General features: G+C 44.3%; 1 protein-coding gene across 1 annotated transcript in view; it reads left to right on the top strand.

Annotated features, from left to right (window-relative positions):
* Positions 1-15163, top strand: part of LOC121555556 (aryl hydrocarbon receptor-like) — a 48937-nt gene extending 33774 nt beyond the window's left edge. The window contains exon 12 of the mRNA XM_041869391.2: positions 14993-15163. Within this exon, the coding sequence (XP_041725325.1) occupies positions 14993-15067 (75 nt within the window). The 3' untranslated portion in view covers positions 15068-15163. The remainder of the gene's footprint in view (positions 1-14992) is intronic.
* The last annotated feature ends 772 nt before the right edge of the window (positions 15164-15935 follow it).

Genomic DNA, 15935 nt, shown 5'->3' on the forward strand with positions numbered 1-15935 from the left:
GGGATGAGGCCAGCAACATGACATGTAGTCAGTATTAGACTGAGGGATGAGGCCAGCAACATGGCATGTAGTCAGTATTAGACTGAGGGATGAGGTCAGCAACATGGCATGTAGTCAGTATTATACTGTGGGATGAGGTCAGCAACATGACATGTAGTCAGTATTAGACTGAGGGATGAGGCCAGCAACATGGCATGTAGTCAGTATTAGACTGTGAGGGATGAGGCCAGCAACATGACATGTAGTCAGTATTAGACTGAGGGATGAGGCCAGCAACATGGCATGTAGTCAGTATTAGACTGAGGGATGAGGCCAGCAACATGGCATGTAGTCTGTATTAGACTGAGGGATGAGGCCAGCAACATGACATGTAGTCAGTATTAGACTGAGGGATGAGGTCAGCAACATGACATGTAGTCAATATTAGACTGTGAGGGATGAGGCCAGCAACATGACATGTAGTCAGTATTAGACTGAGGGATGAGGCCAGCAACATGGCATGTAGTCAGTATTAGACTGTGAGGGATGAGGCCAGCAACATGACATGTAGTCAGTATTAGACTGAGGGATGAGGCCAGCAACATGGCATGTGGTCAGTATTAGACTGAGCGATGAGGCAAGCAACATGGCATGTTGTCAGTTTAGACTGAGGGATGAGGCCAGCAACATGGCATGTGGTCAGTATTAGACAGGGATGAGGTCAGCAACATGACATGTAGTCAGTATTAGACTGTGAGGGATGAGGCCAGCAACATGGCATGTAGTCAGTATTAGACTGAGGGATGAGGCCAGCAACATGACATGTAGTCAGTATTAGACTGAGGGATGAGGTCAGCAACATGGCATGTAGTCAGTATTATACTGTGGGATGAGGCCAGCAACATGACATGTAGTCAGTATTAGACTGATGGATGAGGCCAGCAACATGGCATGTTGTCAGTATTAGACTGAGGGATGAGGCCAGCAACATGGCATGTGGTCAGTATTAGACTGAGGGATGAGGTCAGCAACATGACATGTAGTCAGTATTAGACTGTGAGGGATGAGGCCAGCAACATGGCATGTAGTCAGTATTAGACTGAGGGATGAGGCCAGCAACATGACATGTAGTCAGTATTAGACTGAGCGACATGTAGTCAGTATTAGACTGAGGGATGAGGTCAGCAACATGGCATGTAGTCAGTATTAGACTGTGGGATGAGGCCAGCAACATGACATGTAGTCAGTATTAGACTGATGGATGAGGCCAGCAACATGGCATGTGGTCAGTATTAGACTGAGCGATGAGGCCAGCATCATGGCATGTTGTCAGTATTAGACTGAGGGATGAGGCCAGCAACATGGCATGTGGTCAGTATTAGACTGAGCGATGAGGCCAGCAACATGACATGTAGTCAGTATTAGACTGAGCGATGAGGCCAGCAACATGACATGTAGTCAGTATTAGACTGAGGGATGAGGTCAGCAACATGGCATGTGGTCAGTATTAGACTGTGGGATGAGGCCAGCAACATGACATGTAGTCAGTATTAGACTGATGGATGAGGCCAGCAACATGTCATGTAGTCAGTATTAGACTGAGCGATGAGGCCAGCAACATGGCATGTAGTCAGTATTAGACTGAGGGATGAGGTCAGCAACATGACATGTAGTCAGTATTAGACTGAGGGATGAGGTCAGCAACATGGCATGTAGTCAGTATTAGACTGTGAGGGATGAGGCCAGCAACATGGCATGTAGTCAGTATTAGACTGAGGGATGAGGTCAGCAACATGGCATGTAGTCAGTATTAGACTGTGAGGGATGAGGCCAGCAACATGGCATGTAGTCAGTATTAGACTGAGGGATGAGGTCAGCAACATGGCATGTAGTCAGTATTAGACTGTGGGATGAGGCCAGCAACATGACATGTAGTCAGTATTAGACTGAGGGATGAGGTCAGCAACATGACATGTAGTCAGTATTAGACTGATGGATGAGGCCAGCAACATGGCATGTGGTCAGTATTAGACTGAGCGATGAGGCCAGCAACATGGCATGTTGTCAGTATTAGACTGAGGGATGAGGCCAGCAACATGACATGTAGTCAGTATTAGACTGAGGGATGAGGTCAGCAACATGGCATGTAGTCAGTATTAGACTGTGGGATGAGGTCAGCAACATGACATGTAGTCAGTATTAGACTGATGGATGAGGCCAGCAACATGGCATGTGGTCAGTATTAGACTGAGCGATGAGGCCAGCAACATGGCATGTTGTCAGTATTAGACTGAGGGATGAGGCCAGCAACATGACATGTAGTCAGTATTAGACTGAGGGATGAGGCCAGCAACATGGCATGTAGTCAGTATTAGACTGAGGGATGAGGCCAGCAACATGGCATGTAGTCTGTATTAGACTGAGGGATGAGGCCAGCAACATGACATGTAGTCAGTATTAGACTGAGGGATGAGGTCAGCAACATGACATGTAGTCAATATTAGACTGTGAGGGATGAGGCCAGCAACATGACATGTAGTCAGTATTAGACTGAGGGATGAGGCCAGCAACATGGCATGTAGTCAGTATTAGACTGTGAGGGATGAGGCCAGCAACATGACATGTAGTCAGTATTAGACTGAGGGATGAGGCCAGCAACATGGCATGTGGTCAGTATTAGACTGAGCGATGAGGCCAGCAACATGGCATGTTGTCAGTTTAGACTGAGGGATGAGGCCAGCAACATGGCATGTGGTCAGTATTAGACAGGGATGAGGTCAGCAACATGACATGTAGTCAGTATTAGACTGTGAGGGATGAGGCCAGCAACATGGCATGTAGTCAGTATTAGACTGAGGGATGAGGCCAGCAACATGACATGTAGTCAGTATTAGACTGAGGGATGAGGTCAGCAACATGGCATGTAGTCAGTATTATACTGTGGGATGAGGCCAGCAACATGACATGTAGTCAGTATTAGACTGATGGATGAGGCCAGCAACATGGCATGTTGTCAGTATTAGACTGAGGGATGAGGCCAGCAACATGGCATGTGGTCAGTATTAGACTGAGGGATGAGGTCAGCAACATGACATGTAGTCAGTATTAGACTGTGAGGGATGAGGCCAGCAACATGGCATGTAGTCAGTATTAGACTGAGGGATGAGGCCAGCAACATGACATGTAGTCAGTATTAGACTGAGCGACATGTAGTCAGTATTAGACTGAGGGATGAGGTCAGCAACATGGCATGTAGTCAGTATTAGACTGTGGGATGAGGCCAGCAACATGACATGTAGTCAGTATTAGACTGATGGATGAGGCCAGCAACATGGCATGTGGTCAGTATTAGACTGAGCGATGAGGCCAGCATCATGGCATGTTGTCAGTATTAGACTGAGGGATGAGGCCAGCAACATGGCATGTGGTCAGTATTAGACTGAGCGATGAGGCCAGCAACATGACATGTAGTCAGTATTAGACTGAGCGATGAGGCCAGCAACATGACATGTAGTCAGTATTAGACTGAGGGATGAGGTCAGCAACATGGCATGTAGTCAGTATTAGACTGTGGGATGAGGCCAGCAACATGACATGTAGTCAGTATTAGACTGATGGATGAGGCCAGCAACATGTCATGTAGTCAGTATTAGACTGAGCGATGAGGCCAGCAACATGGCATGTAGTCAGTATTAGACTGAGGGATGAGGTCAGCAACATGACATGTAGTCAGTATTAGACTGAGGGATGAGGTCAGCAACATGGCATGTAGTCAGTATTAGACTGTGAGGGATGAGGCCAGCAACATGGCATGTAGTCAGTATTAGACTGAGGGATGAGGTCAGCAACATGGCATGTAGTCAGTATTAGACTGTGAGGGATGAGGCCAGCAACATGGCATGTAGTCAGTATTAGACTGAGGGATGAGGTCAGCAACATGGCATGTAGTCAGTATTAGACTGTGGGATGAGGCCAGCAACATGACATGTAGTCAGTATTAGACTGAGGGATGAGGTCAGCAACATGACATGTAGTCAGTATTAGACTGATGGATGAGGCCAGCAACATGGCATGTGGTCAGTATTAGACTGAGCGATGAGGCCAGCAACATGGCATGTTGTCAGTATTAGACTGAGGGATGAGGCCAGCAACATGACATGTAGTCAGTATTAGACTGAGGGATGAGGTCAGCAACATGGCATGTAGTCAGTATTAGACTGTGGGATGAGGCCAGCAACATGACATGTAGTCAGTATTAGACTGATGGATGAGGCCAGCGACATGGCATGTAGTCAGTATTAGACTGAGGGATGAGGCCAGCAACATGACATGTAGTCAGTATTAGACTGAGCGATGAGGCCAGCAACATGGCATGTGGTGTTTGGGCTCCAGAGTGGCGCAGCGGTCTAAGGCACTGCATCTCAGTGCTAGAGGCGTCACTACAGACCCTGGTTTGATTCCAGGCTGTCTCACAACCGGCCGTGATTGGGAGTTCCATAGGGCGGTGCACAATTGGCCCAGTGTTGTCTGGGTTTGGCCGGGGTAGACCTCATTGTAAATAAGAATTTGTTCTTAACTGACTTAAATAAAGGTTAAATAAAAATAAATAGTCAGTATTAGACTGATGGTAACTAACCTATATAGATCACCACTATGATGGTAACTAACCTATATAGATCACCACTATGATGGTAACTAACCTATATAGCTCACCACTATGATGGTAACTAACCTATATAGATCACCACTATGATGGTAACTAACCTACATAGATCACCACTATGATGGTAACTAACCTACATAGATCACCACTATGATGGTAACTAACCTACATAGATCACCACTATGATGGTAACTAACCTATATAGCTCACCACTATGATGGTAACTAACCTATATAGATCACCACTATGATGGTAACTAACCTATATAGATCACCACTATGATGGTAACTAACCTATATAGCTCACCACTATGATGGTAACTAACCTATATAGATCACCACTATGATGGTAACTAACCTACATAGATCACCACTATGATGGTAACTAACCTATATAGCTCACCACTATGATGGTAACTAACCTATATAGCTCACCAATATGATTCCTCACGGAATGTTTACAACTTGGCTCCTGGAATCTCTTGTTGATACTTAAAATACGTCGACCAGAGATGTCCCAGTTCTGAGGGCGTTTTTACACTAACACGATATGTGAAGTAGGTAGACAGAAAGGATAGCCGTTCCAGACGTTTCTATTGCCGGGTAATAACAACCTGTTAATCCCATTGGTTATGTGTTATGTCATGTTGAAACACACATACCTGAGGCCTGTTGTTTATGGGAGATTAAAATGTGACGTATTTTATTTGTGGCTAAACTGATATGTCTAATTCGGTTGATCATTGAGGAATGTGAATAGTCTAGTTTGGTGGCATTCTGTTCTCACAGGTTTTTCTGTGAAAATCTGAAGATATAAAAAAGTATTTGTTTTTGTAGACAATAAACAATATTGTATATATTTTTTGTTATTTTAGAGCAGCCTCATTTTAGACAGATTTAATAAGTTTTAGTATTGTTTTTGTAATTTCTTGGGGTGATCTCTCTGAACTGTGGTATAACACTGCCCCCTGCTGTCTTCTCTCTCTAAGACTGCTACAGCAGCAGAGCCATGAGAGAATGTGTGATATATCGGTCTAAATTACACAACAGGTTGACAGAGGGAGGCAGCTCCTTCCAGACAGGGGAACAACTGCAGATTTCTTTCCCCCCAAAATTCAAATATGCCAAGCTATCAATGACAGGGATTTTGGCCATGCAAGGAATGTGCCATGACCATTGGAACCATTGGAATCTGGATGTATTTGGTTTGTGGGAACTGGTCTATTGTACTCCACACACTGCCAGTCTTGTGTCCAAACCTCTGGCGCTGTGCCACGCTGATGCCCCGCCAATGCCCCGCCAGTCCTGTCTGTCTCTAAGCCACGCTGGCATTCCATTCCATTCCCCTCCAGTCCTGTCTGAGGTATTTCCACTGTCCATCCAGAGGAGATTATTGTCCTGCATCATCAGCTGCTGTGGCTAACATTCCAGGTTAGGAGAGTTTCACACTCCTCTGTGCTCATGATGATATGTTGTTGACTTAAATATCATGTTTTCGCTTTCTCAAGAGTGGTAATGAATCCTTGAATGAAAAATCGCTTGATACAAAAATGTCCCATATTCCTTGACATTGAAAAGCAATATTAGAATAGTTGAAATAACTAATGGTATTATAATTCACCTACCACACTCAACTTTAATTCACAAAGTATAAACCAGCCCTAACAAAAAAGTGGTATTGGAGGGCCAGTAGGAGGCACTCTTTCCTCTGGTCATAAAAAATATCCCAATGCCCCAGGGCAGTAATAATAAAATAATATGCCATTTAGCAGACGCTTATATCCAAAGCGACTTACAGTCGTGCGTGCATACATTTTTGTGTATGGGTGGTCCCGGGGATCGAACCCACTACCTTGGCATTACAAGCGCCGTGCTCTACCAGCTGAGCTACAGAGGCAGTGATTGGGGACATTGCCCTGTGTAGAGTGTCATCTTTTTGATGGGACATTAAAAGGGTGTCCTGACTCTGTCGTCACTAAAGATCCAATGGCACTTATAGTAAAAGTAGGGGTGTTAACCCCGGTGTCCTGGCTAAATTCCCAATCTGGCCCTCATACCATCATGGCCACCTAATCTCCAGCTTCCAATTAGCTCATTCATCCCCCCTCCCTCTCACATGTAACTATTCCCCAGGTCATTGCTGTAAATGAGAATGTGTTCTCAGTCAACTTACCTTAGACAGATAGTTGTCCCACTGGGTGGTCATTACATTAAAGATCAAGTCTAGTCTCTTCCTTCCACTAACAGTTGAGCTATGAGCAGCCAGGTCAGGATGTGGTGTCAACCCTCATCTGTCTGGGAAGACTGAAGAATGAACACAGTCATTATCACTCTCTGGTGAATGTCCTACTGTTCTAGTAGTAGTAGTAGTAGTAGTAGTAGTGGTAGTGGTGGTGGTGGTGGTGGTGGTAGTAGTGGTGGTAGTGGTAGTGGTGGTAGTGGTAGTGGTAGTGGTAGTGGTAGTGGTGGTGGTGATGGTAGTGGTAGTGGTAGTGGTGGAGGGAGGGAAGGAGGGTGTAGTGTTGTAGTCCACTACTCTGCCTCCCTCCTGTGAAAGAATGTGGGTTATGCTCACCAGCTTTGCCTGGCGGTCTCACATTTCAAGAAAATGAGAGCGAGGAAAGGTGGTGTGTATGGCAGCCATGGTGTGCAGTTCACCACTGTGCTGATGGTTTTGGGTGGGTTGGTCCCTTTTAGCCAGAGGTAATCTTCCAGGATCTGTCCCTAAGCCCCCCTAAGGCCCCAGTAACCCCAGCTGGAATGCACTCTCACTGGGGACAGCTGGATGGGAAGGAGGGGAGAGCGAAGGGATGGGGGTTCCCACAAATTGAATTAAGAGAGGAGCAGAAAGGAGGGTGAGAGGGAGAAGGGGTGTAAACACACACAGGGAGATGGAGAAAACAGATGCCCTTGGCTCTCACATGCCTCACCCTGATCTTACCCTCACCCCGCCCCACCTCCTTACTCCTGAACAGCAGCCTAATCCCCTTCCACCTCCATCCCTGGACTCTGTAATGTGTGTACACTGACCTGTAGCACCTGTGCTCTACCCTCTATCCCCTGACTACTGAGGAAGCCCGGGCTGGCTTGTTTATTCTGCTAATGCAGGGATCTGTGGCACTAGGATCTGATACGTCAGCTTTTATTATTGCCGTTGAACTGATGGCTGATCTATTCAGTCCAGGTGTGGTTGTATCCTGTTTTGCAGTGGGCCACAGTGACTTGTGTGTGTCTGTGTTTGTTTGGGTGTGTTAGTGATGCGTGGGTTGACTAATAACCTGCAGTTCCCGTGGATATATTCGCAGGGCGGCGGGTTTAGGGTCATCATGAAATATTGTGTGGATGAAAGGCGGCTAGGTGGCGGGCGGGTTGAATAAAGAGAAAACAATACCTGTAAATGCAATTTATATCTATAGGCTACATTTAGGTTTTTCTTTAATTATTTTATCAGGGGTATTAGTGCATAAACCTAATCTCCGTGGCCCTTTTTGGGAAAGGGGTCGATCCACGGAGGCAAAAAGGACAGTGTCGGTTTTTTATTCAATAAGAGAAAATCTGCTAAATGGAGAGTTGAAAATAAAGAGAAGGGATGGTCAGAAAAGTAACGTTTAGGAAAGATTTGGTGAAGTGGTAAAAGAGGATGATCGCAGTGCCGACTATGTTATGTGTGATGATTGTGAGGTGCTATACAAATTCCACAGTCACAAGACAGTGACTTAAATAGACAGGCCTATGGCACGTCAAGGGAACTGTATCCTACTGTTCAGATGGGTTCAATAGAAACTGAAATCTCGACACTGACTGTAGGTCTATAACCTCTCACATAGCCTTAATATTAACTCCTGCAGAATTAAGCATTTCTTGCAGTAAAATGATAGGCCTACACCAAATATAGGCTACATTTCTACTCGGGAACAGGAGTAGAGAAATGTTGATCTTGAGCGAATGTGAATGTGCAGCGGGCGCCTCTACAGACAGTATCTATCTTTATCAGCATCATAAAAGCTGATAGTAATTCAACCACATAAAATATGCATCCAAGCCGAACTGAAATCTTATCAGAAACATGTTGGGTCACTTTCACAGCTTTATATTTCTTTACAACCGGTCAAACTGATTTCATTTGGACATTTTGGCCAGAAATGTTTGTTATTGGACTTTCTCCCCGGTCCCTAAACATATTTTCTCCATGAAAGAAGCAGAGATCACAGAGAAAACTTTACCAATGTCAACTAGATTGAAGCATTCATTCTATCGATGAATGACATTGTTCTGGTGAGCAAGATTAGTCTTCTAGGGCAACATATAATGACAGAAGAGAAGCTGCATGTATCTAATTATAGACAAGTTGACTAACAAATTGCCTACCAAAATGTCGAAAATGATAAGTAGATCAGGCCAAAAAAAATCCTGCACCTCCTGTCAAAAAACTGTTCTGCCGTCTCTGACTGTAGCCTACAGCGCATTTTCTTTATTAGCGGGATAGGTCGGGTGCTGGCCTCAGATTTTCACTTTATCACATTATAGTCGGGAGGTTGCTAATAGTTATTAGCAATTGCAGACGGTTGCAGGTGAAAAAACTGCTGACCCGCGCAGCGCTAGTTTGTGTGTGTGTGTGTGTGTGAGTGAGTGAGTGAGTGTGTGTGTGTGTGTGTGTGTGTGTGTGTGTGTGTGTGTGTGAGAGTGAGCGTGAGTGTGAGTGTGACTGTGAGTGTGAGAGAGATTCTGCATGGAAGCATTGGTCCTCTGTCTCTCAGGCCGTCAGAATGAGGAATAGCAAACAGCTGGCCAGTGGAGAGAGGAGAACCTCGGATGAAAGAGGTGTCACCCACCAGGTCATTCAGCTGTTACTGCTGCTGCTGCATGGTGAGGAGGAGGAGGAGGAGAGACAGAGGAGCAGGAGGAAGATTAGGAGGATGAGGAGGAAGAAGAAGAACAGGAGTTGCATCAGCTCACCAGTCCTTTCCCATCGCTGCAGGTGTCTAATGGTTATGTGCCACAAGACCTTTCTGCATGATCAAGACTGATAATGTCTTGCCATGGCTGCCACTGGTGTTTCAGGTTGTCTCTGGAGACATGTTAGTGTGGTCTTGAAACGTCTTACATTCTCCTCTTTAGTTTCAGGTCATCAGCCAGTCACTCAGCAGAGGGAATTTAATGGACAGCTCTGTAGTCACCACCCACCCTGGACATCCAAATCATTGGCCAGAACACCACTTTTATGTCACAAAAACATTGTTTCAATATACATTGTTGAAAAACTACTTTCACAATGATTGACTGAAAATGCTTTTGTCCACTGGCGGTCCGTGCCCAAAACAATAAACCAAAGAGAGACAATGAAGAATGCCTTTGAAGTGACAAATAAACATGAGGCCCTGGACAGCTGTGGATTTATGACGATGACAAATCTGCATATAATCTGCCCTAATCGTGCATGCCTTTGCTCCTGGTTAAGATAAAAGCATCTCTCTTCTCACTACATTCCCAGCGATGACCGGTGATGTCACCCAGAGGAGTGGGAAAGTGTCGGGTCCGAGGGCCCACAGCTTCTGGTTCCCCTGACTGGCTTTGAAGTGTGCTACCGGCTGCCATGACACACCGTGACACACCCCACCCCAACCCACCCTACCCCATACCCTCATGGGGAACAAGAGAAGACACTGGTTGTGTACCAAATGACACCCTATTCCCTATATAGGGCACTACTTTTGACCAGGGCCCACATACACAAATTTCACCCCAATAGGGCTCTGGTCAAAAGTAGTGGACTACATAGGGAATAGGGTGCCATTTGGGATGTAGCCCCTCACCACTGATACCTGGCGCTAAACACACTAGGGAAGGGCAAACATATCCACATATGCTATTGCATGACTTCATGATGTTTACTGGACTACATAAATATGTAGGGGTATCCCTATTGCAGAATGGGCTACAGCACAGACACATAAATATGTAGGGGTATCCCTAGTGCAGAATGGGCTACAGCACAGACTCATAAATACGTAGGGGTATCCCTAGTGCAGAATGGGAAACAGCACAGAATCATAAATATGTAGGGGTATCCCTAGTGCAGAATGGGAAACAGCACAGAATCATAAATATGTAGGGGTATCCCTAGTGCAGAATGGGAAACAGCACAGAATCATAAATATGTAGGGGCATCCCTAGTGCAGAATGGGCTACAGCACACTCATAAATACGTAGGGGTATCCCAAGTGCAGAATGGGAAACAGCACAGACACATAAATATGTAGGGGTATCCCTAGTGCAGAATGGGCTACAGCACACTCATAAATATGTAGGGGTATCCCTAGTGCAGAATGGGAAACAGCACAGACACATAAATATGTAGGGGTATCCCTAGTGCAGAATGGGCTACAGCACAAACTCATAAATAGGTAGGGGTATCCCTAGTGCAGAATGGGAAACAGCACAGAATCATAAATATGTAGGGGTATCCCTAGTGCAGAATGGGCTACAGCACAAACTCATAAATAGGTAGGGGTATCCCTAGTGCAGAATGGGAAACAGCACAGAATCATAAATATGTAGGGGTATCCCTAGTGCAGAATGGGCTACAGCACAGACTCATAAATACGTAGGGGTATCCCTAGTGCAGAATGGGAAACAGCACAGAATCATAAATATGTAGGGGTATCCCTAGTGCAGAATGGGAAACAGCACAGAATCATAAATATGTAGGGGTATCCCTAGTGCAAAATGGGAAACAGCACAGAATCATAAATATGTAGGGGTATCCCTAGTGCAGAATGGGAAACAGCACAGAATCATAAATATGTAGGGGCATCCCTAGTGCAGAATGGGCTACAGCACACTCATAAATACGTAGGGGTATCCCAAGTGCAGAATGGGAAACAGCACAGACACATAAATATGTAGGGGTATCCCTAGTGCAGAATGGGCTACAGCACACTCATAAATATGTAGGGGTATCCCTAGTGCAGAATGGGAAACAGCACAGACACATAAATATGTAGGGGTATCCCTAGTGCAGAATGGGCTACAGCACAAACTCATAAATAGGTAGGGGTATCCCTAGTGCAGAATGGGATACAGCACAAACTCATAAATAGGTAGGGGTATCCCTAGTGCAGAATGGGCTACAGCATAGGCTTAAGTGGTGGTGATAGATTCCTGGTTGGTAGATAGAAACATCTGTTGGAAGTGGTACAGACTTGTTGTAAGACAGTTGTATGACCTCCATGCAACTTCAGATGTAGGCAGCAGGGGAAGCTGTTTCCTAGAAGATGAAGAGTGAACGCCAGTGTTTTATCTGTTCCTTCCTGCTGCACCCAGCTGCTGGACAACAACAGTGTTTATTTGTCCAAGTGCTTCTCTGTATAACCCTTCCTTCCTCCCACAACTCTCTGAGGTGTATTCTGAATGTTTGTGTTGGATGACATACTTTACCTAAATATAGGGCCTATGTCCTCTAGGTCATGTGGATAAATCATTTTCTTTATTTTATAGGCATGTATAAAATATATAGGTTGTATATTTTTGTGGTCAAAATTAGGCAAACAGAGTATTACTGAAATCCACTTTTGACATTACACTCCCATGACGATTCTGACAAATACCTCAACGCATTGGATGTGTCCCAAATGACACCCCATTCCCTACATAGTGCACTACTTTTGACAAGAGCTCTATAGGGTGCCATTTAGGAGACAGGCAGTATTACTGAACTCCTCAGGTAAGTTTTTGTCATGACACTCCCACGACGATTGATTCTGACAAATACACTCCAGCCATAAATCATTGAAATCCCTCAGTAAATCAGAGTTCATCCCTCATTGTGGCTCCCCTCCTCTAACAGTGGGAACACAGCAGTAAACCCTCCACAAGAAACCTGGTCTCAGAGCACTTCGTATTATTCTATATGTAAATTCGAGACACCCCATTTCGTGTGTTATGTAGCCATCTGTCTTATGTAACCATACCAAACGTAACATATCATACTAAATGGAGTGTCTCCGATTTACTTACAGAATAATACGAAGTGCTTGTGGAGCACGTTAGCTAACTCTTCCCCTAACCCTAACCCTAACCCTAACCTTAAACCTTTTAGCTAACCGTTCCCCTAACCCTAACATTAACCCTTTAACCTAACTCCTAAACTTAACCCTAACCTTAACCCTAATCAATAACCCCAACCGCTAGCTAGCTAACGTTAGCCACCTAGCCACCTAGCTAGAATTCGTAACATATCATACATTTAGAAATCCGTAACATGTACGTTTTGCAAATTTGTTACATATAATACTAATTGTAATTTGTAACATATCATACGAAATGGGTGATTGACATCCACAAATTAATTCATACCATACGAAACGTAACATATCATACTAAATGGGTGTCCCTGATTTACGTACAGAATAATACGAAATGCTCTGAGACCAGGTTGCCACAAGACACCATGCCGAGAAAGTTTTCTTCAGTGGCCCTGAGGACACACACACACACACACACACACACACAAACACACAAACACACACACAGAGTGAGAGAGAGAGAGACCACAGATTCCCGCCCACCACAGTGGACCCCAGACACCTCAGACAGCCCAAACCAACAGAGCATAGCTGCTGCCTGGCTGTAGACCTACTTTTCAATATAAACCCTATCACTCGTTAATAACATTCCTTTGTGATATGCAATCTATAGTAAGAGCGGGACAAAGTAAAAACACAATGATAAGGTAGTCTAGTACTATTTAGATGTATGTAGGCTCATCTGTTATATCAAGGAGGCTTATTTACCGGCACCAGCAACACTGCATGATTTTTAAGACTTGTTCTTCTTTATCAAGTGCAATCATGTAGAGATTGAAATAGAACATCACCATATATCCACACATATTTATAAACACTGTTGCTATGTCTACCATCCCTCTATACCGCATAGGCTACAATTTTGATTGTACTGCTCCTGCTCTTTCATCGTAGCTATGTTTAGCCCATTCGTCATACCGCTTTTAGACACTGAGCATTCCTATTCGCTTCAATGGTAAAACAGCGCTCGCCTGACCCGAAGCCCTCTATCTGCCTTCGAGCAGGGTACCAAATTCACTTTACCGTTGCCAAATTGATCCAACCGAGTTTCTTCTCAACTCAACGTGGTTTTGTTGTACAGAAGGTAAGATAGATAGTGTCAAATCTTTGCAATGAGATACAATAGTGCATCAGGTTGGTACAGTAGCAAACATTATCATGTTTTTAGTAGTGAATTTACTAATTTGAATCGGAATGTATTACTGTTATTTAGCCTATTACTGTCAACTCTAGCTTGGTCTGAACTTAATTGTATTTTATCACAAAAGTGAATTCCATGTTTTCATTCATAGCCCACCTGTATCCTGCCACTTGCCTTTTTATGTAAGAGGCTGTTTATTACAACAACAAAAAATGTACTTCATAATAACAGAACTGTATTCATATTGCACATACGTCACATGGATCTGCATGGCCATAAACAACCCGATATTGTCCTCCTTATTGCTTTACGCTGGTAGACAGATAAAATGCCATGCGCATTGATTCTGTCTCCAAGCAGTACCACAGCCAGGCTATAAATAGACCAATGCCCACATGTATGATCTCACCACCAGACGTGACTGAAGTAACAATGAGTAAGCTGCCTGCTAGAGTATCATCTCTGCTATTATCTCCACAGATAGATCAAATCAAATTTTATTGGTCACATGCGCCGAATACAACAAGTGCAGACATTACAGTGAAATGCTTACTTACAGCCCTTAACCAACAGTGCGTTTATTTTAAACAAAAAAAGTAAGAATAAAACAACAACAAAAAAAAGTGTTGAGAAAAACAAAGAGCAGAAGTAAAATAAAGTGACAGTAGGGAGGCTATATATACAGGGGGGTAACGGTGCAGAGTCAATGTGCGGGGGCACCGGCTAGTTGAGGTAGTTGAGGTAGATAGACATGGTGTTAAGCAGCTGACTTAAAAAGTGAGTGTTTAAATGCATTTTCATGCTGGAACAGACCGAATGGAATGGCATTAAACACCTGGAAACCATGTGTTTGATGTATTTGATACCATTCCACTGATTCTGCTCCAGTCATTACCACGAGCCCATCCTCCCCAATTAAGGTGCCACCAACCTCCTGTGGTGTATGTATGTGTGTGTGTGTGTGTGTGTGTGTGTGTGTGTGTGTGTGTGTATGTGTGTATGTGGTTTTACAATACACACTATCAGTATATCTGTATTAACCCTTATCTAGATTTTTCACCTGTTGTTTACAGGGATGATCCATTCTCATCAGCATCATAATATATGTGTATCTCTTGTTCCACAGTCAGCTTCTCCAGTCAAACAGCCAAAGAGAAAAGAGAGGACAACAGCACAGAAAAAACAAACATCCCAGTTATAAACCCAAAACACTCATCCTGGCTCATCGTCTACGAGCGTTACGTCTCACAGACAACGGTACGACCAACAGATCCAGTTCGTGGTAAGTGATATCCCCCCATTCCCCCTACACAATAAAAGGTATCTTAAGATACAAAAACAGGTTGTCAACATTGATTCCTTGCCATTTTAATATAATTTTTCAGATTACACTCTAAATCCAAGAGTGGCCAGCTCAATCAATGATCAATCAGCATTGGCCGTAGGGGTGTTGAGATGGTGGTGATGTTGGTGAAAGGGCATATTTGACTGTCTTGTTGACCCCAGTGTTTGAGTTGCCTTGTTTTCTATGGTAATCTATTACAGACATGCTGCTTGATTGCTTTTATTAGATTTTTGAGGAAATTTCAGGTTTTATGAAGCTTTTGTCTCTGCCAATGTTCTGTCTCGAGGTGTCAGATGTTGACAAAATCCAACTCTTATTTCGGCATGGTAATGAGAAAACACAGGAAGCGGGGGTTTGCCAATATTTAAACTGTGACAAGAAAAAATGCTCATGTGTTTTGACATGAAAGCCCTTCTCAGACCACGTGCAAATGACCCTTCAGTCTTTTCCCCACCTCAGGATACTGATGATATTTTTACATCAGACTTGTTCTTGGCAGTGTGAGGGCTCACAGATGTCCACTCTGTGCTATTCAGATGGCTTGAGGGGGCAGGTACCATCTGAGCAGTGTCATGGAGTGGCCGAGTCATTTTAACAGCTCCATGTACTCACAGTTGGTTTGACACAGTGCATCCTAAATGGCACCCTTTTCCCTATATAGTGCACTGCATTTGACAGAGTTGGTCACTATATAAGGAATAGGTTGCTATTTGGGATACAGCCT

Source organism: Coregonus clupeaformis, unplaced genomic scaffold (assembly GCF_020615455.1).
Source record: "Coregonus clupeaformis isolate EN_2021a unplaced genomic scaffold, ASM2061545v1 scaf0049, whole genome shotgun sequence".
Lineage (NCBI taxonomy): Eukaryota > Metazoa > Chordata > Actinopteri > Salmoniformes > Salmonidae > Coregonus > Coregonus clupeaformis.